Source organism: Dromiciops gliroides, chromosome 6 (genome assembly GCF_019393635.1).
Source record: "Dromiciops gliroides isolate mDroGli1 chromosome 6, mDroGli1.pri, whole genome shotgun sequence".
Taxonomy (NCBI): domain Eukaryota; kingdom Metazoa; phylum Chordata; class Mammalia; order Microbiotheria; family Microbiotheriidae; genus Dromiciops; species Dromiciops gliroides.
In genome coordinates, this window is record NC_057866.1 from 70,974,225 (window position 1) to 70,999,208 (window position 24,984).

The window sequence follows — 24,984 nt, forward strand, 5'->3', positions numbered from 1 at the left end:
AAACAGGCTCACCACAAAATTCCATGTGTTTTTCTGTGACCTACATGGTTTCTTTATGCCATCTTTGAAAGAAAGGGGAGACACTGCTTTTTCTTGAAACGAGCAGTTGCCTTAAGTCTATCCTCAGGCATGTTAGTGTACTTGAAGTTCTTTTTGCTGAATAGCTGTTACACATCCTCCTATGTCGAGCGAGTATATTGTAAAACAACATGTTCCTACATAAGCATGAATTCTGTTGCACTGTAGTCTATCTTTTTCCTTTGTTATTTGGTTATTTTTTTTTAAACTTTGTTATTTTGTTCTGTTTCATTGTGGTTTACAATAAGGTGTGTTGATATGGGATGAACTATGCCACTTTGGCATAAAGAATCCCCTTCAGCAACTGGTGATGTAGCTTCCCATCATTCTATGAGAAAGTTAACATTCTGAAACATTTTTCCCACCTTTCCTAATTCATTTTTTTATTTACTTAATTAGTCATCGAAGCTCAGATAAGTTTCTGTCCCTCAGTCTTACAACAATCACCAATGTTCAGTTCTAAATAAAATGGCTCAGTGCTGCTGCAATATTTAGTGTTACTATTCACTTAGTTTTCTGTTGCAGAACCATCTTTTAGACAGAATGTATTAGTTATGCTTACAAGAATGTATTATACCTACATTAGCTATGGTTTACTAAGTTAATGAACTGTGGAGACAAAGAATCATTGCCTTCAAGTTGTGGAGTTGCTTTGGTTCCCTGTATTAGTATGCCATGTATTATAGAACTTATTTTGAAGGTGTCTGTTTCATTTTTTCCCATACTAATTTGCTTTCATACTGCTTTTTTCTATCTTTCTTTCTTTCCTTCTTTTTAAAAAATGTACTCATTTTTTTGGGAGGGAGAGGGGCTGCAAGGGTAGATTTTCTTGTTTTGAAAAGAACCCTGAGCTTGGAGTATATAATGCAATATCTTTATCATGCCAATTCCAGCAAGGCTATTCTGTGATTCTCTCCCACCCCCACACCCAATCCTACCACATTTATTTTCTATGTCACAGCTTGCAGAATATGTCAAGGACATCCTTGACCAAATAGCACAAGTCATGCTGTTGAAGATGCCAATGGTAATACACTAATATGTTCTAGGGACTGGCACTGTTAGCATTGTTGTTCAAAGTATAAAATGCCATGACTCTTCCTGCTCCCTGGCAAATTTTAGATCTGTGAGTTTTTGGTAAAAGTTAATTGGAGTAAGTGGATTAGAGCAATAGAGTTGTTTTGTTTTGTTTTTTTCTTAGATTCTGTCAGAGATTTGGTTACTTCCTCTTTATAAGTTTTAGATTCTTGTTTGAATCTTGAAAAAAAGTTACAAAAAAAAATTCTGCACATCAAAAACAGCACATCTTTCTCTGTGTCTCACTTTTTTTTTCCCCTCCCCTAGGCCTAACTCCACCTACAACTCCTCCTCATAAAGCTAATCAAGATAATCCTTTTAGGACTTCTCCAAAGCAGAGGTCGTCATGTAAAACCAGTGTGCCACCTTCAAAGAAACCCCGCTATAGTGAATCTTCTGGTACCCAAGTAAATAACCCCATTAAGAAAGGTCCAGAACAATCAGAGCTGTATGCTCAGCTCAGCAAGACTTCAGTACTATCCAGCGGACACGAGGAGAGAAAGGCAAAACGGCCTAGTTTACGGCTATTTGGCGACCATGACTACTGTCAGTCAATTAATGCAAAGACTGAAATACGCATTAATTTATCACAGGAGCTCCAGGACTCTAGACAACTAGAATATAAAGATGCCTCCCCTGGACGTCAGGGGCAGACTCGTTCTTCCACAGATTCAGACCAGTGCTACACAAGAGAGACTTTTCAGGCGAGCAAGCAAGGTTCCCCATGCGGCCACAGAAAACAGCTCCAAGACCAAGAAATCCGGGCTGAGCTGAACAAGCACTTTGGTCATCCCAGTCAAGCTGTTTTTGATGACGAAGCAGACAAGACCAGTGAACTGAGGAACAGTGATTTTAGTAACGAACAATTCTCCAAACTACCTATGTTTATAAATTCAGGACTAGCTATGGATGGTCTATTTGATGACAGTGAAGATGAAAGTGATAAACTGAGCTACCCTTGGGATGGGACACAATCCTATTCATTGTTTGATGTGTCACCTTCTTGTTCTTCTTTTAATTCTCCATGTAGAGATTCAGTGTCTCCACCCAAATCCTTATTTTCTCAAAGATCCCAAAGGATATACTCTAGATCAAGGTCCTTTTCTCGACACAGGTCATGTTCCCGATCTCCATATTCCAGGTCAAGATCAAGGTCACCAGGCAGCAGATCTTCTTCAAGGTAAACCAAGTTAGAAACAGAAACAAAATCCTGACAAATTGACTCAGGCTGAAGTGAAAAGCATACTAAATCCATAGCTATACCAGTTCTTGCCACTGAATTACAGAGAGATGCCAGAGCTAACAAGATTGTTGTTGCACTTACAATTCTCCTCATCTTCTCTTAAATCTTCCAGCCTTGAACATGCCACGTAGAGCTAGTCAGATCAGAGAGAGCAATTTGTAAGAAACTTGCTCATCTAACTTTTTCCATTACCTGGAGAGCTGCCCTATGCCAGTATAGTTGAGATCCATGCAGGATAAAGCTGACAATGTACCAGACCTGGTGCTCAGTGTTAACATCAATAAGAGACGCTGAGAGAGAACACATCACTCCAGACCTTTAAGCTGACTAGATGATCACAAACTGTCACTGGGAAATCTCCCTGGTAGGGAGGAGGAAAATGCCCGTTTATGTAAGATGTAGCTCCAAAGTCTTCCAGAGCGCAGCCAATAAACTCAGGCTCAGTGGCAGGTGCAAATGGTTTTTGTTTTGTTTTGTTTTGTTTTGTTTTATTTTTCTCCTTTCCTACAGATCTTGTTACTACTATGAGTCCAGCCACTGCAGACACCGAGGACACCACAGTTCTCCCTTATATGCAAGGTCACGCTCCAGATCGCCCTACAGCCGTAGGCCCAGGTAATGATACTGTTAGGCTAAAATACTAGCTAGTCTGTCTAAAATATCTAATGAGTGGTCGCCAATAAATTGTAAGCTTTAGTAAGAGTTAGGCTTTTAAGCATTTATTAAAGAGAATAAGAATTTGGTAAAGAGAGAGAGAAAGGCCTACATTCATCTATCTATTAAAGGGAGAGAGCATTCCCAGGCTCCCCCTTCTTCCTCCCACAAGCAACCATCACTTCCTGATGCCAAAGAAAAGACGCATGGTCTTGCCTTCAGAGACCTTCACCTCATGGCGGAGTTTTTCTACAGTAAGTCTCCAGCAGATGGCGTCATTCCAATCATTACAATACCTTTGGTTTTCCTTTGTTTCCCTTTACAATCTTGTTAACAAGTTGCCCAGAAATGCATTCTTCATTTTGCACTGGCAAATTTATTGATTATTGATTTAATAATTAAGTTGTGTTTCCCAGGTATGACAGCTATGAAGAATATCAGCATGAAAAGCTGAAGAGAGAAGAATACCGCAAAGAGTATGAGAAACGGGAGTCTGAAAGGGCCAAGCAAAGAGAGAGGCAAAGGCAGAAGGCAATTGTAAGCAGCATGGAGATCATTTTCATTCTAAAGGAATTTGTTGTATTTTATTTTTCATTTTGTAGATTAGAAGAACTAAAACCAAGGTGGCTCCTCTGATAAAATAACTAACAATATATTTTAGCTTCAAAAATCATATGAATCTATCTTCAACTTTATAATATTGCTTACCCCCAGGAAAATGCCAAGTTGGTATTTCTTCTTCACCTAAACTTTTACTTCATGTTTTATGCTACAGATTAAAACATTTAATCATCATTGAGGAGAGTAAAGATATTGAGCGAGAGAAATTAGGTCTGTCCGGTCCCAGGATGACTCCCCAATTATTCCCCTGTTACGTTTGTACCCACTCTAAGATTCAAACAGAAGAGGCCCAGATGACATCATTTTTTTTCCTCATGAATCTTATTGATGGAGACCCCAGAGATTGAGTAGTCATTGAAGACATGGGCTCAAGTCAGGTTTGGGAAGGTTGAAATTTGGAAGACTAAGAGAATTTTTAGGGACAATTGTCATTCTTTGATATTTCTATGAATATACAATCAGATTATTTATGCACATTTATCCACATCTTCCAGCTGTTCTCTTTGCAGAGCCCATTATATACTATAATACCATATTTTCACAGACTCTCCATGGACCAGGTCTAGAGGTAGTAATAAATTTTCTTTATAAAAATTCAGTATCCTCACAGTTTAGGTCAACTCTCATCCATCCTTTACCATCTGTAGCCAGTTGGCCACAGAGTTTCCCCCACCAACAGCTGCTGAAGCCATTGCTAATATGCACCTTCACCCCATCAAACCACTGTAGTTCCCTGGCTCATTAGTCTAGCCATTGCTTGAACAATCACCAGCAGCTACTTAAGTAAGCCTGAGGGAAGTTCTGTTGCATTTGGTTATAGGTACAAAGAGCCAAGGGGAAAAAGTTCATTTGGTATTCTTAGTAATGATTTATGTCAATCACAAGTTATGGGAAGACTGCAATATTTGATATATAATGATAAAGAGAGGTTGCTGGCCATGTGACCAAGGAGAAACATGTGAAGTGAGAAAGCTGGAAAAAGATAATCAAAATCAGACTATAGCCTATGCATTTATAGGCTGGAGAGAAGATGACCAAAGATAAGCAGTGGATCAGGTAATAATAGGCATAAAAAAGAATGGCATTGAAACTTGAGAGAGTTAGTAGGGTTAGGATAGTTGAGGCTCAGGCATAGACTTTGGGACTTGCAGACATTTGTCACAGCCCTCATCCTTATTATCCTAGCTATGAAATGCACTGTGTTTTGTTTGTTTGTTTGTTTTTATAGAGGGCAATGAGGGTTAAGTGACTTGCCCAGGGTCACACAGCTAGCAATTGTCAAGTGTCTGAAGCCGTATTTGAACTCAGGTTCTCCTGAATCCAGGGTTGGTGCTTTATCCACTGGGCCACCTAGCCTGCCCTCTTCTGTGGTTTTAACAGAGCTTAATTCATTAACATTTGTGAAGACTAATGAAAATTCAAAGTCCCACTTGGGAAGTATATTGGAAGTATATTTAATTAGTGACCCAATACAAGACCTTTTTAATAGATAGGAAACATATTGGTGACCTGTGTGGGAAAAAGGCACATTTTTAATCTTTTCAGATTTGTTTTTTATTAGATATTTTTAAACCCTTCATTATGTTAACTCATGGACATAGCATACCTCTGCTGAACAGATCATGTTTTAACTAATAACTTTTTATGACTGACTAGTAAGCAAGTCAATCAAAAAAGGTTTGTCATGTAGACAACTGAAAAACTAATGTTAAAATATGTAAAAAATAATGGCCCATTTATGGAAACCTTTCCATTTTCAGGAAGATACACCTATTCATCAATGACTGGGTGGGCCATATTTTTTGCAGAGAACCATTTAGGGCCATTAAGACCTTTCAAATAATTTTAAAGAAAAATTAGGGAGCCTTGGTTTGAAATTTTATAGCTCTTTCAAAATAAGCAATAGGCTAACTTAAATGATTACTAATTGACATTTACCATATCAGAGACGTATATAATTAAATTGTTTATTGCTGTTGCATTTGCTTTGTCAGTCCCAAACACTATCCTAAGAGTCACAAGGGTGTTTCTGCAAATCATTCTAGGCTCTGTCTTTTAGGTTTAAAAAGTTTATTAAAGTCACAAGATATTTTCATGGAACCTTGGGAGCCAAAGCTTAGTATTTCACATCTAATCTACAACTGTTTTAACTTCCTTTGGAGTTTTCAGTCCAGTCTATTTGCAATCTGCACAATTTGTTGCCAAAAAAACCTTGATAATGAGATGTTAATTTAAAATATGAAAAAAAGAAATCATGATGTAGCCTGGCATTTAAAACCAAATCCACAGTGCTTGGGCAATGACGATGGCATTATAATTTTGCCAGGTCAATGGCCCAAGTTGACCGAGCAAAACAAAACTCAAACCACAGGCCAGCAACATCATAGTCTTTGATATTAAGGTAATTATGCCATATTTCTGATTATAATTTTTTTAGGGAGGTCATGATTTTTTAATGTTTAGTGGTGTTGCACACTGTGGCTAAGAGCATCATTAACCCAAACGTACTCCCAAACTATTCTTTTAGGCCTAAACAGTCATCATGAATGCCTGTACACATGCTGCTCTCTTAAGCAGTCATCCATTTTTCCTCAAGGGTATATTTGTTTCTATCTTAACTCAAACATATACTATAGTCCTGAGCATGTCTAATCTTGATTGATCTCCAAAGATAAGCAAGGCCAGTTCTTTTTAGTACCTAGTTTGGAGACCACCCCTTGTGAAAATTAGGACTTAGTAAACACCAGCTGAAGGAACTTAATGCCCTCCAGGCTCAGCTCTCTAAATTTATCATCACCATTACCATCATCATCATCATTCTCTTATTGAGAAGAATAGTAGGGGCTGCTAGATGGCACAGTGGATAGAGCACCGGCCCTGGACTCAGGAGCACCCGAGTTTAAATCTGACCTCAGACACTTGACACTTACTAGCTGTGTGACCCTGGGCAAATCACTTAACCCCCATTGCCCCCGCAAAAAAAAAAAAAAAAAAAAAAAAAAAGAAGAAGAAGAAGAAGAAGAAGAAGAAGTATAGTAGAAGAATAGGTTTTAGATATTTCATTGGAGGTATCGGGACTTTTTTTTTCTCTCCACTTCTTTCCATTCATTACTACTCTCTTCTCTGACTTTTGTCCATGGCATCAGTTTCTACTATGGAATTCCTTTATTCCCTTCATTGGTAACATTCCATATATTGATTGGAACTCTTACTGGGTATCAAATCACCTTCAGCTTGGAGAATGAGCCGAGGAGTCTTTAATTGTTTGGATTGGAAAGAAAAAATATTTTCATGTATATTTCTTAAAAAACAAACAAACAAGTCTAGAAGGGAAAATCAGGGTTTAAATTTGTCTTGTCTTTTCGATTTTGTTTCCCAGCACTGCAAAAATAATGTTTAATAATTTAGTCTTTAGCCAAATCCAACTTACTCTGGGTAGTTCATAATTTGAAACAACAGCTTTTCCCCCAGTTTACTAATTGCCCCACACTGTTTTTGATATTAGATAATGCAAAGTCAGTTAATATCAGTCTGTTTCTTTCTGTATTTTTCCCCTGTGTTCTGACTTAATGAGGATTTACTATTCTTGTTAATGCAACATAAACCTTAAGTTTTATTATATAACCCAGGAGCAAACCATTCTTTATAAATGTGAGAGAATTTAAGAATGGAAGATATTTGTCAAATGTTGTATGCATCCTTATAAATTATGAAAATTGAATACTATTTTGAAAAAGTTTTTCCCAAGGTTTTTAGTACTTCAGTTCTGTAAGGACATTTTTTCAAAGTTGCTAATAATAATAATAATAATAACTCACATGTATCTAGTGAAAGTTAAGTTTTATAAAGCAATTTCCTCATGTCAGTGAAGACTGATATCTTTTTATCTTCAAAGAGATAAAATGGATTGCCCCTAGTCACATCGCTACTAAGTATGAAGGTCTCTTGATACTCCTAAGGCCAGAGTTCTTTCTCTTCTACCACGGTATCATGTAGTTCCTGTGAAGCAGCCATTTTTAACATTTGCAAACACAACCTATAAAATTTGCCTACAATTTTTTTTTGAATTTTCAGACACATTTCTTTATCTGCCTAAGATAGAAATTGTTAAGAAAATTAAAACATGCTAGAAATAAAGGGGTTTGGTGGTTAGCAGTTCACTAGCATTCTGTATTTGTGCTTTTATGTATGACAGGTGACTTAAAGGTTTCATTACATAGCCTACTGCTTTTTGTCATGTAGTACTCCACAACAAAGATTTAAGCATGGGTCTAACTGATCATTTTTCTCCCCTGGAGATGGCAGAGATCTTGTCTCCTTCTTGCTTTTTTGTAGGTGGAGAAAATTAAGGACAGATAATTGGAAGCATTATGGTTTCCCCTAGTGTCAGGGAGGGACTGTGGCAGAGCCAGAAGGGATGAGTGGTGAGCTTTAGATTGGGAGGAGGTCTAGATTCAGGTCTCAGCTCTTTCCCTTACCTGTGTGATGTTGAGCAAGCTACTTGACTTGCATAAGCCTCGGTTCCCTCATATTATAAATGAATGTGTGTGTGTGTGTGTGTGTGAAATGATTTCTAAGGCTTCCTCCCACTCAGGAGTCTGTGGTTCTTTCTATTTCCAGCTAAGTGTTTAGGTCCATCCTGTCTTTTGCCCACTGCCTGGGGAGTGGGGTGTGGTGTGGTGTTAACTTCAGTCCTGAATCAATCATTGGCTCCTCCTTGTACTCAGCAAGCATTGCCTGTAGTGCAATCAAGAGAGGTTCTGAGCCTGACCAATTCTGTCTGAACAGGGATATGCTTATGCGAGGTCATAGTTCCGAGGACTGGAAGGGATGACCTTAGAAATGATCTTGCTCATCTTCCTTACATTTGCAGGTGAGGAAATCTCTCAGAGAGGTGACAAAGTGACTTAACTGGGGTAGTACAGGAATTTAAGTAGCAGAGTTAGAATTTGAGTGGGAATCTCCAAATTCAGTGCTCCTTCTCCCCCCTACTCTGGTGCCATGAATTTCAGTTTTAGTTTCAGAATTCTCTTAAGTTTATTAAATCCCTTAGTGACAATTCATAGGATCAAAACATCATAGATTTGAAGTCGGAATGAACTGTAAAAAAAAAATCACATAGCCTCCTTATTTTAAAGGTAAGGAAACGGAGACCCGGAAAAGACAAATGACTTCCTAAAAGCACAGCATCAAAATATGAACTAAAGTGTTCTGGCTCCAATCTTCTTTCTGCTACAGTAAAGCTCTCTGCTTTGAGTGGTTCCTTTGCAATTCAGTTTCTTATATCTATTTCCCCCCCCCCTTTTTTTCCCTTTTTATATTAGTAAACCTCCTAACATACATCTTTTTTTTTCCCTCTTTAAAGCACACTCCACATATACCCATACACACCTGCTGAAGAATTTAAATGAGAGTCAGTCTGTGCTCTCTGCTGCTTTTGTCATTCTCTTTAAGTGAATAAAATGGAATGTGGTATTATGATCTCATTGCTAGAGGGTGTGCAACACCCTTCTGTGGTTATTATCACTAGCCACTTATATTTATTGACCTATTCAATGTGTTACATACTGTATAGTAGCTCAGTTACATTTTTGGAGGGGGATTGAGATATACGGCATACATGAAAATGAGTCTGGCACAGCCTGCTCTACTTCATCCAGTCAGCTCTTGCTGTTTAGTAACTAATATAAGTGGAACTGTACTTTATCAACTGTGTTGGCTCAGTAAAACTTTGATTTGCTGAGGCACTTTTTAAGAGTGATTTCCTGTATAGAGTTAACCTAAATTTTAAAATTGTAGAAATTTCAAGACAACTCTGTTAATTTACCCAATCCTATTAACCCATATAGGATTCTTACTATGAAAATCTACATTAACCTGACTTTTATTCTGAAAATATAAATTTGTAGAATCCCAGGGAGTTAAGACAGGAAACATGCTTTTCTTTGGTGTATTCTACAGAAACTAAGAACTAGATTGCTTGATAGTCAGGTGAGGCATAACATTTGTTTCCCCACTTGGAACTTGAATTACTTGTTTTTATATTTTTATTTTTCATTGGGAGTTTAACAATAATCAAGGAACATTTTAACATAGAAAAAAGACTATGGGGGCAGCTAGGTGGCGCGGTGGATAGATCACTGGCCCTGCAGTCAGGAGGACTTGAGTTTAAATCCGGTCTCAGACATTTAACACTTACTAGCTGTGTGACCCTGGGCAAGTCACTTAACCCCAATTACCTCACCAAAAGAAAAAAGAATATGAAAGAGGCTTGTATAAAAAAATGAATTTCAATTGAGTCCAGTTTGTTTTTTTAAGGACGCACACATATATATGTATATATGTATATATGTAAATTTAACAAAATAAAACCAAAATTGCTCTAAACCCCTTTTTGTACTTTTTTTTGGTTTTCTATGCATTTTTGAAATGTTGTATGGATACTCTTTTGGGGGATAAGGGGACATCTATCACTACCCCCTAATTACTTTCCCTTTTGTTGTCCTCCCTTATACCAAATATGTATAGTCCAGTAAAGCAAATCAACCCATTGGTCTTTTCTGCAAATAAATATCTCTTTCTGCATCTCTGTCTACCTCATTACCTTTCTGTCAAAGGGTGGGAAAAGTTTCATTCTTTTTAACAAAGAAGAGAGCTTTTTTTATATTTAAAATCATTTAAGACAGATCACTCTTTATGTAAAAGGAGAAAAATACAGTTCTATGACCAACATCCAGATTTTGACAAGTAGTTAACCAACCCTCTTTGAGTCTAACCCAAATCTCAGTAATTTAAGTGCATTTCTTTTTGTTCTACCCTCAGTGGAGACAGAAGAGTTAGCTCCTTTTAAGGTACCCTTGGAGTATTCTTGGAGACAGTTCTAAGCCCTCCATCTCTTCTGATGGCCAAATCACACCATTACCTTTAGCTCTTGTCTAATCTGTTCGAGTTTCACACATGTGATTGCTTCTTTCCAGAAATCAAAGATTCGCTTGTTATTTTTAAAATTAGCTTTGGGCTATAAAAGTGACCTTCCTATTTTTGTAAAGTTCTAAATTGCTAATTATATTAGAATTTAATAATATTAACTATTATTGGGTACAAAAGACCAGGTTTTTATAAGCAGACTAGTTTGTGACCAGACATGGGGAAGCAAGGAGAGATTTACTCCCACTGGCTTTTAAGTCATATTCCCCAGAATTCTACTCTGACAGGAGATGTCAGTACCCATGCGCCATGTTTTCTCACTCAGTATGCTAAATTGATGATGAACTTTACAACTTTTAAATTTTCCTTATCTATTTCCTGATGAAAAACAAACACAGGAACCAAATTATTTTTCTACAGAGAGACCGTTAAGATGGAAGAATTGTCAGTCAGCCTAGGGTTTTTGAGATCTGACCTTGTTCTTTATTTGACCTGGACTTTTGATTTCATTGGCATTGAGAATTCCTGCTTCCAGTAGTCACTGCAACATATAATCCTAAAGCATTTCCTAGGGGCATCTAGGGTTTAAGTGACTTGCCCACGTTGGTCATAAAGGTTTGTGTCAGAGGCCAGGCCTAAAGCCTGGTTTTCCTAGCGCTGAGACTCAGTCTTTGTACTTAGCTACCTCTCTGGTCTTTATCCAACATGAAATATTCCTATTCAGTGTAAAAAGTTGATGCCTAAGGGAAAGAAAGAAGACAGCAGAGAAGGAGAAAGAAGCACACTGGGGAAATTAGAATGAGAACAATATAAACATAGTTAAACCATGGAATGTCATACCTGCCTGACTTGAACTGGCCTGGCCTATGAGCTCATGTTAAGCAAACTTGTATGTTTGTCTCTAGATACACATGTAGATACAACTTCTCTACCTCTTCCTCCTTTGGTACTAGCAAGAATCCTTTTCTTGTTTTCCCTATAGGAAGAGCGTCGTGTGATTTATGTTGGGAAAATCAGACCTGACACTACCCGGACAGAACTGAGGGACCGTTTTGAAGTTTTTGGTGAAATTGAGGAGTGCACAGTAAATCTGCAGCATGATGGGTGAGAAGCTTCAAGATTATTTCTTGTTTAGAAGCTGACGTTATGTAAAAAATTATGGCCATAAGATTCCTGGTTTGGGAGTTGCCAGCGTAAGTGCTTTGAAAGATGACATGTTGAGTTCAAAACCTTATTTATTTTCTTTCATCCCTATTTATTAATCTTTCTAGTTGAGATTTCCTGTCCCAGAAATAAGTATTTAGCTGCCTGACAGGACAATCACCCTGATAAATGGTGGCAGAGGTTTAGGTGTTGCATGAGGAAGGGGCCTCTTGAGGTAGAAAGGGTTACTTTTATATATGTTAATGCTTCTGAGTAGTCACTGAACTTTCCCCCCTTTTTGTCCATTACAGAGACAGCTACGGTTTCATCACCTACCGCTATACCTGTGATGCTTTTGCTGCTCTTGAAAATGGATACACTTTACGCAGGTCAAATGAACCTGACTTGGAGCTGTACTTTTGTGGACGCAAGCAATATTTCAAGTCTAACTATGCAGACCTAGGTATGGATTTTTATTGTATGTGGGTTGAGAACTATGGAATGTAAAGATCAGAATGGAAACAAACATAATCCATGGGCACCTGAGGTTGGACTTTAGCTTTGTCTTAGTGGAGAGAGTATTTGAATCCAGATTTTATGTACAGGGCAGTCTGAGAGGTGAGGGGCTTAGGAAAGAAGTCCACACCTCTTAGCTCTAGGTTCAGGTTCTCATTTTCTATGGGATATGCATATATGTTGTTTTTTTTTAAATTAGTAACTAAAGCTGAATCCTTCTGTGCAAATGTAATACTATAATCATTATTTTGTTGAAACAACTATCTAAAAATTCTTGTTTTCTTATCTCCCCTATTCAATACCATTTGCTATGAATTTTGGCTAGTGAGGGAAATTATCTAGCTTTTGATATACATATTCTGTTCACTTTATAAAGTTTAGTTTTTTCCCACAGAATGTAAATCCCTACATAAAGGGGATTTGATGAGACTTATTCATCTCTGAGATTATTTTTTTAAAAAAGGATGCTACTACCAAAGCATCTCACATAAAAATAGTTTTTTAATGAATTAACGGCCGTCATCATTACAATTATTACATAGTCCTGCACCAGGACATTAACAACTTCTTGTTTATATAAAGCCCTTGGCTTTATATAAATGAACAAACGAATACAAAATGTTGTGTTTTCTTTTCCCAAACCAAGTGTTGTCTTCTTAGAGTAATTGACATAGGTAATGTGCATTGTTCAGAGTGAATATGCCATAATTCATTTCACTGGCTAAATAGATGGTTTAAAGCAGGGAAAGGCAGCTGACTGTTGGGGAGAGAGAGAGAAGGCTGGTGATGAAAATATAAAAAGTGGCAAGTCATTTGTTCATATGTTGACTGATAAAAACAGCCAAGACAGATTGAAGTCTTGAGTTGATTTGACTTATTTTCTTCAGTGATGAAGGCCAAGGTGCTTCTAGTCTATCTAAACTTGTAGGATTTCAAGTAAGCTATAGAAAGGGACTCTTTCTAACATGATTCATCATTAGAAGAAAGAAGTTTGGATGGTATTCCTAAATTGAATTTGATTGCCCTTGAAATATTTCAAGAGTAGAATTTTTCCTAGTCATCATCCCTTTGCTTTCCATATAACAATAGAAATTAAGCCCTGGCTAAGCTAGATCTTTGTTTTTGGAAAAGTCTATTTGAGACACATCCTCTAACCTATAACTGCTTGAGGAATGTTTTTATTAAATATAAATGTTAGAGATATTTTAAACATGAAAGAAACACATTGGATATCATATTTTGAACTGAATAAAACATACTTGTGTTGGGGGTTTCAAAGATAAATATGCTTGCACCAGCTCTATTGCCTATGAAAAAAATCATATCAATGGTAATGGAGACAAAAGATTTTCAAGTGTGTCAGAGGAAAATAAAAATGCAGTCAATCAATAAACATTTTTAAGTATCAGTGCTACATACAGGAACTGCTCTAGGTTTTGAATATACACATACAGAAGTGAGACAGTCCCTGCTCTACCAAAAAGATACATTTTCACAGATAAGTAAATAAAGGATCTATGCAAAATAAAACATTGATTAAACAGAAATCAATTAATAGGAACCTTCAAATAAGTTAAGGTTTTTACTTTACTGTACACAGAGGCACAAGGTGCATGTAAGAAAATAAGCTTATTGTTGATGTTTAAAGGAAGATCCAATGAATATCTTGAGGTCTGTAATCATTGAGCCTGATCTTATATATAATTCAGCTCTTTAGTCTTGTCCAATGAAAATTTATATTCAGAATGGTGATGTTGAAATACCACCAGATCCTAAATTATCAACTCATTTTAATTCATAAAACATTCATTAAACACTTATGACTATATTAAATGCTGAGATTAATAGAATCAAAACAGTTCTTGCCTTCAAAGAACTTATAGCCTACTGAAGGTTTATTTAATTTACATGTCTTAATTTATATATGTATATGTATATATGTGTATATATACACGCATATATGTGTGTATGCACAAATATAGACATACATATAGACATGTTAAATTCAAAGTATTTTGGGGTGGAGGCAGGAACAGGGCACTAACAAGTGAGGGTAATAGGAGAGGCCTCTGTGGGAGGTAGTATCTGATCTTACTCAGCTTTGAAGGAAGCTAGAAAATCTTAGATATTTAGATGAGGAGGGAGAATATTCCAGGCTGGGAACAGACTTCAATAGGCCCATAGGCAAGAAGAAGATGGAAAGTCATGTAAAAGAGAAGTAGGCAAACCAGTTTGCTTAAAACTTATTGTGCATTAATAATAAGAAATAAAACTGGAAATCTCAATGGGGTTGACATTAGAAATGTCAGCTTGAAACGCCAAATGGAGGAGTTACTTATTGATTTTAGAGTCAATAGTGAACCACTGAAACTCCTTGAGCAGGGTAATGATGGTCATACCTGTGCTTTAGGAAGAGCTATTTTAGCTGTTGTGTGGAGATGGATTGGAAAGGAAATTGGAGACAGGGGGTCAATCGGGAAGCTGTTAGAGTAGAACAGGTAAGATATGATGGGGACCTAAACTACAGTGGTGATTAGGTAAAGTGGAAAGATCGGGACAGATACCAGAAATTTTGTAAAGGTACAGTGAAACAAGACTTGGCAATTGATTGGATACAGGGAGTAAAGGAGGGTGAAATGAGAATAGTGACTTGAGGTTGCAAAGCTGGTTAGAAAGTTAATTATTCTTCAAAAAGAAATAGGAAAGTTAGGAAGAAGGGTGACTTAATTGGAAAGAAAATGAGTCCCATTCTGGACATGTAAAGATAGAAATGGCTATGGGACATCTAGGTAGAACTGTCCAATAAGTAATTGATAAGAGACTGTAGGACAGGAGAGATGATGCGTAGATATAGGCTTGGGAGTTATCTGGATATAAATAACTGAGCCTATGTAGAAGTTGATAGGATTACCAGAAGACATTGTATAGTGAAAGGAAGAGGGCCAAGGACAGAGGCTTAGAGTGTAAGGTATGGAACGTGGATTGAACCAAAAAAGAGAGAGAGGAAGAGCTGTAAAATAGAATGTCAAATGAATAAAGTAAAATGAGAAAAAGAGAATCAAGAAGTAGCATTTTCCTAAAGGCAAAGGTGGAGAGGATATCCAGAAATGTGGTGGGGGATGGGAGTTGGGGAGAAGTGTCAGTCCTGTTAGATGTTGTCCAAAGGTCAAGAAGGATAAACATTATGAAAAGGCTATTGGAATAAGCAGTTAAGAGACAAATTAATGTAGGGCAGAGTAGTTTAAATCAAGTGACTGAAGTGGGCAAGTATATTCCCCAACAGAGATTGGGACAAACTTCCACTGCTAAGTGAGAACTGGTTTTTCCTGCCTTAGCTTCAGATGTGAGTATCTGTATAAAGATATTGTAATGGTACAATCATTATACATCAAATATGAAGGACTTGAAAGAGGGAAATAAGTTCGTGATAGAAAAAGTGTAGAAATAATGAGAAAAATTATATTGCATTTAAATTTTGTGTTAAAATTATTTGAACAAAAAAATTCAAAAAAGAAACAAATGGGCCAATTTTATTATCACTGTGTTAAATCTAATATTAAAATCAGAAATGATTTCAAAAGCTTGAGAACTACTTGAGGAAGTAAAGGGACAAAGAGTAGATGACTCTTTTCTAGGAATTGGTGAGAGGGAGAAGGTGTAGGATAATAGCTTGAGGGGATGACTAGGGGAAATGAATTTATTTTAAGAATGAGGAAGGAAAATGTTCATTATATTGTACTTCCTGGGGAAGAAAGGGCGATTAATGCATTTTAAAGAGATTTCCATGAAGAGATTTCTGGCAACCACATTAACCAGAACTTTTAAATAGCTATAATGGCCTATTACTTGAACTTACTGGTTAATTGAGGCTTTGCTATGGTGAAGCAAAGAGTTACCTATGGCTTTCTGATGATACTTTTTAATTCTAGTTCATAATATTATGTAATATGGCTTACTTTATCAGCAATTCATAGTAATAATAATGACTATCAGTATGTAGATGGGGTAATAATGCTTTACTCTTCACCATGTAGCAAACATCAGGCAGATTTACCTCTCTCTATTGTGAGAAAAAATGTGGCCTTTAATGTTGACTTCAAAATGTAGGAAGTGGCATATTGTATTAGAAATCCGTGAAAGTTAACGCATCAGGGATGCAAAGAACTAAAGCAAAATAGGTACCCGTCAATTGGAAAATGGCTAAACAATTTATGGTATATGAATATAATGGAATATTATTGTACCATAAGAAATGATGAGTATGATGGATATGCAGAAACTTGGGAAGACCTGTGTAAATGAAGCAAGAGTGAAACAACCAGGAAACTTATTCATATGAGGATCACACAAATGTAGAATGAAACAACTTTGAAAGACTTTAGAAATTTATAATCCTTTGTCCCTACCAAGGAACTTAGACTCTGCCCTTGGAACCATCCTGGGCTCTGATAGGTGGGCTTTTACTTGATCTTGCCTGAAGTCAAACCTTCATTTGTCTCACTTCTCAGCCATCTCCAGATGCCTACCCACTATGTGAATAATATCCTATCTGCTACCTTTCCAGCATGCCTTTATGAGTTTTCTTCCCCAATTGGAATATAAACTTCTTGAGGGCTAGAATCATCTTACTTGGGGATTTTTATCACTAGCCTGTAGTTTTAATACATAGTAAATATTTAATATATTATCTGTCTGTCTATCCATCCATCCATTCATGTATGTATAGATGTATGTATGTATGATATCTATCTTTCTGCTTGTCTATCATCAAAGCAGTGACCAATATACCTTCAAAAGACTGATGATGAATTATTCTCTTGGTAGAATGGTGATAGACTAGAGAATATGAGACAAATTTTCGAAAATGGTCGATGTATTGATTTGTTGTACTTAACTATACATGGAAGTATTATAAGTGAGAGCTTATATTTTGTGGGGAGGTGTTTGTCAGGGGGTGAGTTAGTGGATAGTGTTAGAAATGAAGGAAGAAATAAAGGAAGGAAGGTAGGAGCATCAAGACATTTTTAATACACAGAAAAAAACAAAAATGAAACAGCAGTTTTATCACCATATTAAATTTAATATCTACTTTAAATGACCTATATTTATAGAAGTTCAATTTCTTATATAATTTTCTTGTTTGTTCTTCTATGTCTATCAAAATATTCACAGTTGATGATTTAGTTAATAAAACAGACAATTAAGAACATAATTCAATATCAGGCATACCTCAATGGACAGAACTTCACACTTAAAAGTTTCAACTTACCTGATTCATGAATTATCACAGATTCACTCCAAGGAAATTCATGGCCTGGATCTACAGTACTTCAAACACTGTTCTGCTATTTGTTCTACATAATGGCACAAGTTGGAGGTCTTGGCTCTTCTAGTCTTTATTACAGCTAAATTCTGATAAGTGGATAACATTTCACAATAACTGGTATTGACACTACAGCTGCCATTTTGATTTGATAACAGCTCCATGAATATTAGCTCTCAACTAAATAAGGAAATAATTTGTTTGGGAATAAAATCGTCAATTCCATTTTTCTTCCCTAATTGCATGCCTGTTGGGCTAGGCAATGATATGCCTCAGCAGTCATTGGGACAAACTTCCATTGCTAAGTGAGAACTGTTTTTTTTTTCTGGTGCTTAGCTTCAGATATGAATAATTGTATAAAGATAGTGCAATGGTATAATTATTATGTCACAAATAAGAATGACTCAAAAGAGGCCAGAAAGTTCAAGTGATAGAAAAAAGTACAAAAATATTGAGAAAAAATGACATTGCATTTAAATTTTGTGTTAAAATGTATTGAGGCTGATTGCTGAAGAATTTTAAAGATTGCTTCCCACCACAGTGAACAGCATGTGAGTCAGTCAATTATAGCACCAGAATTTCTTATATTATATTTTATGACTTATGAATAAAACATAACAGTGTTTATTAGTATGGTTGGTTGAAAAAAGTATTATGGTCAATGTTTTATCAGAAATGTTTTGTTTTTCTTTAAACATAAGACACAAAAATGAAGTAGGAGGCCTAGTGGGAGGTATTACATTCCTTTTTCTGTGTCAGGTCTTCTGATAAGGCATATTACGCCTCACTGTCAGGAGAGAAAATGTGGTTTTAAAAGCTTCAAAAGGCTGGTGCATGTATATAAAAGGCAGATACACACACATATGTACATCTGTGTAAGTGTATATACATATGATCATATCATATGTCCTAACCTATCCTATCTTATCTTATCCTATCTTGCCCCATCCCAACCCATTCGATCCTATTATATCCCTAGGGAAAGAAGTGGATCAGAATAGGAATCAGAACTGAGTTCTAGATACAATAATAATGATAATGTTTGTTCATATGATGTTAAAATATAGGGGCAGCTAGGTGGTTCAGTGGGAAAGCACTGGCCCTGGATTCAGGAGATCCTGAGTTCAAATCCGGCCTCAGACACTTGACATTTACTAGGTGTGTGATCCTGAACAAGTCACTTAACCCTAATTGCCCTGCAAAAAAAACAAAACCAAAATAAACAAACAAACAAAACAGAAAATAAATTTAAAATTAGATAAATGAATCAATGAATCAATAAATGGATGAATAGAAAAATAAGGAGAGAGAGAGAGAGAGAGAGAGAGAGAGAGAGAGAGAGAGAGAGAGAGAGAGAGAGAGTAGACCTGGAAGTCTCTCCTTTCCTGGCTTCAAGTCCCTGATAAATCCTTACCTTCTACAAGAAACCTTTCTCAATCCCCCATAATGCTAGTGTCTTCCCTCTGGTGATTATCTTCAATTTACCCCGTATAAATCTTATTTTGTACCTACTTATTTTCACAATTCCTCTATTAGATTGTAAACTCCTTGAGAAAAGGGATTGTCTTTTACCTTTCTTTTTATCCCCAGGGTTTAGGACAGTGACTGGTACATAGTCAGTGGGTGCTTAATAAATGCTTGTTGACTATGTAGCCCTTTAAGGTTCATCAAATGAGTTTTTTTTGCCCAAATCTGTTGTGGTATAAATATTATTTTTATTTTACAAATGAGGTGTTAGAAAGAGGCTAAATGTTATCTCTAAGGTGGGGGAGAGGGAAAAAAGAAATGACCATGATCGATTTATCATATATTTAAAAGAAATAGCAAGTTGTACATAATAGATTTTCATTTTTATGTGCAATCATCATTTTTATTATATCACTTCATGGGAATGCTTGTTTTATTCCATAATACAAATACATTTTAAAAAATTTTTAAAAGAGGTTAAATGATTTAGTCAAACAGCTAATATCAAAGCTGTGACTTCACATCCAGCCTTCTCCTTTTTATACCATACTCCTTAGCCTTTTAGAAAGTAGGAATTGTTTCATCCTCTGTATCTGTTTCTTCAACAGCTAACACAGCTCCTGGCATATGGCAGGTGCTTGATAAATTCTTGGCAATTGATTACTTCATTTCAATTGCCTCATTTGAAATCCAGGGAGGAAAAAAATACTTGCTTATCTTGCAGAAATGTTATAATCATAAAAGGAAATGAGTTAACATGCTATACCTGTGTCAGATAACCTTATTGTGCTTTGTGCCTAATGGCTAATAGATGTTTGTTGAGTTGAATTAATATTATGATGATTGTCAATTTCCGATGAAGCAAGTCATCTTGTACTTGTGTTCAGTGAGGTTTTGACAGTTGTTTAGGAAAGCTGTTTTCTGACTTGGCACTCATTTTGTTTCAGATTCACACTCAGATGATTTTGACCCTGCTTCTACCAAGAGCAAATATGACTCTCTGGATTTTGATAGTTTACTGAAAGAGGCCCAGAGAAGCCTGCGCAGGTAACAAGCCCACAGGCTGAGGATAATGGAGGGATGGTGAATACCTCACAGGACATCACGTCCTTCAATATGGACTCTTGAAAGTCATACTTAGGAATTTATCCTACTTTACACTCTCTGTACAAAATTAAAAAAAAAAAAAAGGTTTACATGAACACGGCTGCTGACGAGGGAAGAGGCCTAAGGGACATCCAGTAAGCACATGTTTATCCATGGGGGTCAGCTTTGCTTTTCTGGGATGACAGTGGTGGTGGTTGTGGCATTTTGTGTGTGTATGTGTATGTATGTAAAAGCACGCATACATGTGTGCGTGTGCCTGTGTGTGTCTTTGTGTTGGGGGGGGGGGATGTGAGGGTACAAGCAATGGCTGGCGAGAGTGCAAATGGAAACCACTTGAAGTGACAGCAGTTCCATAGAGAGACACTTAAAACCTAGAACTTCAAAATGTCCGTGCTGTATCTAAAAAGAGAAAAATAAATAAATCAAAGGAAAAAGCAATCAAACCGCAGATCACCCTATACTGACCACGGGTGATTCCTGGGCTTCAGCTGCTGAGCTCTTGTTTTTTAGAAAGAGAAAACACAAGCAAACACAACCTTCTCTGGTATTGTAATGATGATGTGACAATCCTGAGGAAACAATGGGTCCCGCAGACCTAATATCCTCTCTCTCTCTCTCTCTCTCTTTTTTTTTCTTTTTCTTTTTCTTATTCCTTGTTGACCTTGGAGCCTGGATGGAAGCATAAACAGCGGGCATCGGAATACTAAACCTCTTAACATTTTGAAGTTTCTGTAGTTCATCCTTTATCCTGATACCCATGTAAATGTCCCAAATGTGGATCTTCCACAGCAGATTTTAAAAAGCCTTGTCAATGGTCACACGTGCAACTTGTTCAGCAGTCCTTTCTGATGAGTGGACACGATGTTACTTTAATAACGAGAGTTGGGTAGAACTATCTGGGATATGTTCAGATAGTGAGTGTATTTGCTACATTCTCCAATGTAGTTAAGTATTTACAGATGTTCAATGGAGTATTTTTATTTTGTGTACATACTCTATGACGATGTTCTTTTTTGTTACAGCTATGCACTGTAAATGCAGCCTTCTTTTCAAAACTGCTCAATTTTTCTTAATCAAGAATATTCAAATGTAATTAGGAGGTGAAACAATTATTGTACACTAACATATTTAGAAAGCTGAACTTATGCTTATATATATTTGATTGTAAAAAAAAAGACAGTGTGTGTGTTTGTTGAGTGCAAAACAAAAAAGAAAAAAAAAAACACAAACCGTTGCTTTATGCACATTCATCCCTTCTTCGGTGAGCTTTGATCTAAGCTTCTTGTCAAGGAAAATCCTAGCCCCCAAAAGGTATTCACCACTTCTGCGATATTTTTCCACATTTTCTTGTTGCTTGTTTTTCTTTGAAGTTTTATACACTGGATTTGTTAGGGGGATGAAATTTTCTCATCTAAAAATTTTTCTAGAAGAGATCATGATTTTATGTAAAGTCTCTCAATGGATAATCATTAAGAAATGTTTTTATTTTCTGTATCAACAGTAGTTTTGAAACTAGAGGTCAAGGATCTTTTTAAAATGCTGTTTTGTTTTATTTTTCGTGATTTTAATTTGATACAAAATGCTGAGGTAATAATTATAGTATGATTTTTACAATAATTAATATGTGTGTATGAAATCTTTCTTCAAAGCCAGTATCTCTCTTCATTGGCAGAGTTCAAGAATGGTATTTATATTTTTTACAGTTATGCATCCTGTATAAATACTGATATTTCATTCCTTTGTTTACTAAAGAGACATATTTATCAGTTGCAAGATAGCATATTTATTATAAATTATGAGGTGGCAAAAATAAGAAAGCCAGTGGAAATGTTATACCCAGGATGCATGACACTTGTCAGGTTGGAATTTTAAGCACTTCATTTGGGAAATTCAGCTTTTGCAGAAGCAATGTTTCTACTTGCACTAGCATGGCCTCCCAATGTGACCATGACATTGTTCTTGATAACATTGCTTCTTCTAAATTAAATGGAAACTTCCGAAAACCTCCATCTTGAGCATCCGGATTTCATCTTGAGTGTGGAGTCCCTGGAGCTGAATCAGTAAAGTCTGGAGAATGTATTCAAGTTTATAAATTGATATTCGATTACTGTTTGGCATTCATGACTTCGTTTTAAAGATACGGTATACCTCCCTACTTAATCTTTCTGTTCTCTCCCCCTCCCCCAATGCAATCTTATAAAACTGATTTCACCCCCAGGCTAATGCAGCAGATTTTGATAGCTGCATTCATTTATCACCAGCAGATTGTGTTCTGAGAGATTCCACTGTCTGTCCTGTCGGATGCTTGCTTGACTTTTTGGCTTCTTATTTCTAAGTAGATAGAAAGCAATAAAAAAAATTAAAAAATAAATAAAAAAATAAAAACTTGTTCACTGGTTCTGCGTTACAACAGTAACACCTTTAATCCGCCTAATTCTTATTGTTCTGTAGGTTAAAATGCAGGTATTTTAACTCTGTGTGAACGCCAAACTAAAGTTTACAGTTTTTCTTTTTGAATTTTGAGTATCTTCTGTTGTAGAATAATGATAAAAAAGACTATTAAAAGCAATAAATTATTTTTAAGAAATCAATATTTAGTATATCATATTATGTGTTCAAGGACCACCAGATGCATTACCTATTTTGCCTTTAAATTTTTGTGATCCAGTTTTAAATACATTTTCTCTTTTGCCCTCAATTGCTGACATAAATATTTTTTTTAAATTTATTAAAAGATAGCAACACAGACCTTATGTCATGGTTTAATTTTTCCCCCCACTGGCCTGATGACTATTCTTTCCATGAAGACAGCTCTCCTCCATGGATTTCAAATTGCCTATAAAATCAGTGTAAAGAAAGGATCACTAAACCATCTGAATAGTGCTTTTTATATCTTAAGCAGACACTGTGGGTAGCCCATCAAAAATGTAAAACTGTGTTCCCTTTATTTTTAAGAGAACATTTCAAACAAACACATGCACCGCATCATTATTGGAAGCCCATTTCAGCATAGATCTGTATGTCTTATAGATGAACTGTGTGCTGTTTGCTTTCATGCTGTGGTAAGCTTCATATCTGCAATATTGGTAACTAAACTGGTGCTTTATACATGTGGGCCTTTTAAAGAGTCATAGCAGAGGAATTCCTACCTAACACAAACTGATCGGGCCTCCAAAATAAGGCATCTTCAAATTGAGGGGTTGGGGCTGAGAATCAATTCTATGCTAAATGACTTAGAACTACAGTTGGGCTATCAATAACCAAAACAGCATGGTGAACAGGGTCTGTTCTACTAGGACATGATGGTTGGGTCAGTTGAAAAAAAAAAAAAAAAAGGAAACCTTGCAATGCCTTTAGGTGTAAGCTTACAGTAGGTAATGATTATGTGTCCTTTGTGATGGCTGTAATGAGAACTTCAATCACTGTAGTCTAAGACCTGATCTATAAATGACCTAGAATAGCCATGTAATATAATGTGATGATTCTAAATTTGTACCTCTGTGACAGACATTTTCAATAATGTGAACCGCTGATTGGATGGAGCTACTTAAAGATTTGTAGGTGAAAGTGTTATACTGTTGGTTGAACTATGCTGAACGGGGAAAGTGAACTATTAGTTTAGCCCTCAATGGGCTATTTTCCACCTGCCAATTCTACATGTACTGTTGTGGTTTTATTCATTGTATGAAAATTCCTGTGATTTTTTTTAATGTGCAGTACACATCAGCCTCACTGAGTTAATAAAGGGAAACGAATGTTTCAAATCCACCTTTGTTTTCTTATTTATCATAACCAAACCCCTGACGTGTTTCTTAGATTGGGGCACATTTACTCTCTCATTACTATTCTATTTCTCCCTCCTCTCTCTATTTGCCTCTTTTCCATATTCCTAGTAGGACTACACCTTTAATATAACATAAACCTTACACAGTTTGCCTTTTTTTTTAAGCCAGAGCAAAGGTAGACACAGAAATTTCTAAAATGAAATTTAATAGGTAAAAACCTGACATGTGATATTTTTTCCCAGGAGTTAGCCTTCTTTTATTATTGTAATCTGGGAAAAACTCATTTTTAGGCAACAATCATTACCCCAAGGGAGAACATAGCTTAACATTCCGTTTAGGAAACAATTCTACTTAAAACACACAGAACTTCTCTGGGGCACTTGTAATGTACCTTAGTCTTTCATTCTTCTGTCATCAGGTTGAATCTGGGACAAGTTAATAGTTACTGAAAAGCCATGGTTATGATGATTCGACCTACATGTACAGGAGGTAGCTGTTGATACTGGGGAAAATAAGTAATGTTCTCATCCTTCTCTTCTGTATCCTAGAGTTAGGCCCTTGGAAATAGGGCTGGGGCTGACTTTAATCAGTGTGGCCAACCACATTTTCTCTAAACAAAAAGAAGGCCTTAGAGAACACTTTAAAATTGACTTGATTCTGTTGCTGACCTGGTAACACTGATTTCTAAATCACACATAGTATCTCATCCTTTTTGTTGTCATCATAGTGGGACTTTCTTAAGGTTTCATTTTTCTGTCTACCTTAATTCCCTTGAGGGAATAGAGAAGAGAGGAAATGAAGGCTCTGAGGAAGACTTAGTCATCTGGGGAGGTCTTGAGATGACTTGCCTAGAAATAGAGATAATATTAAGTTTCCTGAAAAATATTGTTTCTGACTTTCATGTGTCTAATGGCAAAGTTATCACTAAAATCAATGTTAGGCAGGTAAAATAAATAGGAGTCTTTGATACAGAAATAGTCCTTGACTTAATTTTGAAAACCCTCAAACTAAAATAGGTGGCAAAACCAATTATGTTATGGAGT

At 36.3% G+C, this 24,984-nt stretch overlaps 1 protein-coding gene across 6 annotated transcripts in view; it reads left to right on the forward strand.

The window, feature by feature from the left end:
- The window catches only part of PPARGC1A (PPARG coactivator 1 alpha), a 773,930-nt gene extending 750,403 nt beyond the window's left edge, over nucleotides 1–23,527 (forward strand). For all 6 annotated transcript variants that reach the window (XM_043970970.1, XM_043970972.1, XM_043970967.1 and 3 more), the window contains 6 exons: nucleotides 1,423–2,335; nucleotides 2,909–3,013; nucleotides 3,469–3,589; nucleotides 11,583–11,704; nucleotides 12,055–12,206; nucleotides 19,997–23,527. In XM_043970970.1, coding sequence (XP_043826905.1) covers nucleotides 1,423–2,335; nucleotides 2,909–3,013; nucleotides 3,469–3,589; nucleotides 11,583–11,704; nucleotides 12,055–12,206; nucleotides 19,997–20,100 — 1,517 coding nt within the window. In that variant the 3' untranslated portion in view covers nucleotides 20,101–23,527. The remainder of the gene's footprint in view (nucleotides 1–1,422; nucleotides 2,336–2,908; nucleotides 3,014–3,468; nucleotides 3,590–11,582; nucleotides 11,705–12,054; nucleotides 12,207–19,996) is intronic.
- Nucleotides 23,528–24,984: the final 1,457 nt, after the last annotated feature.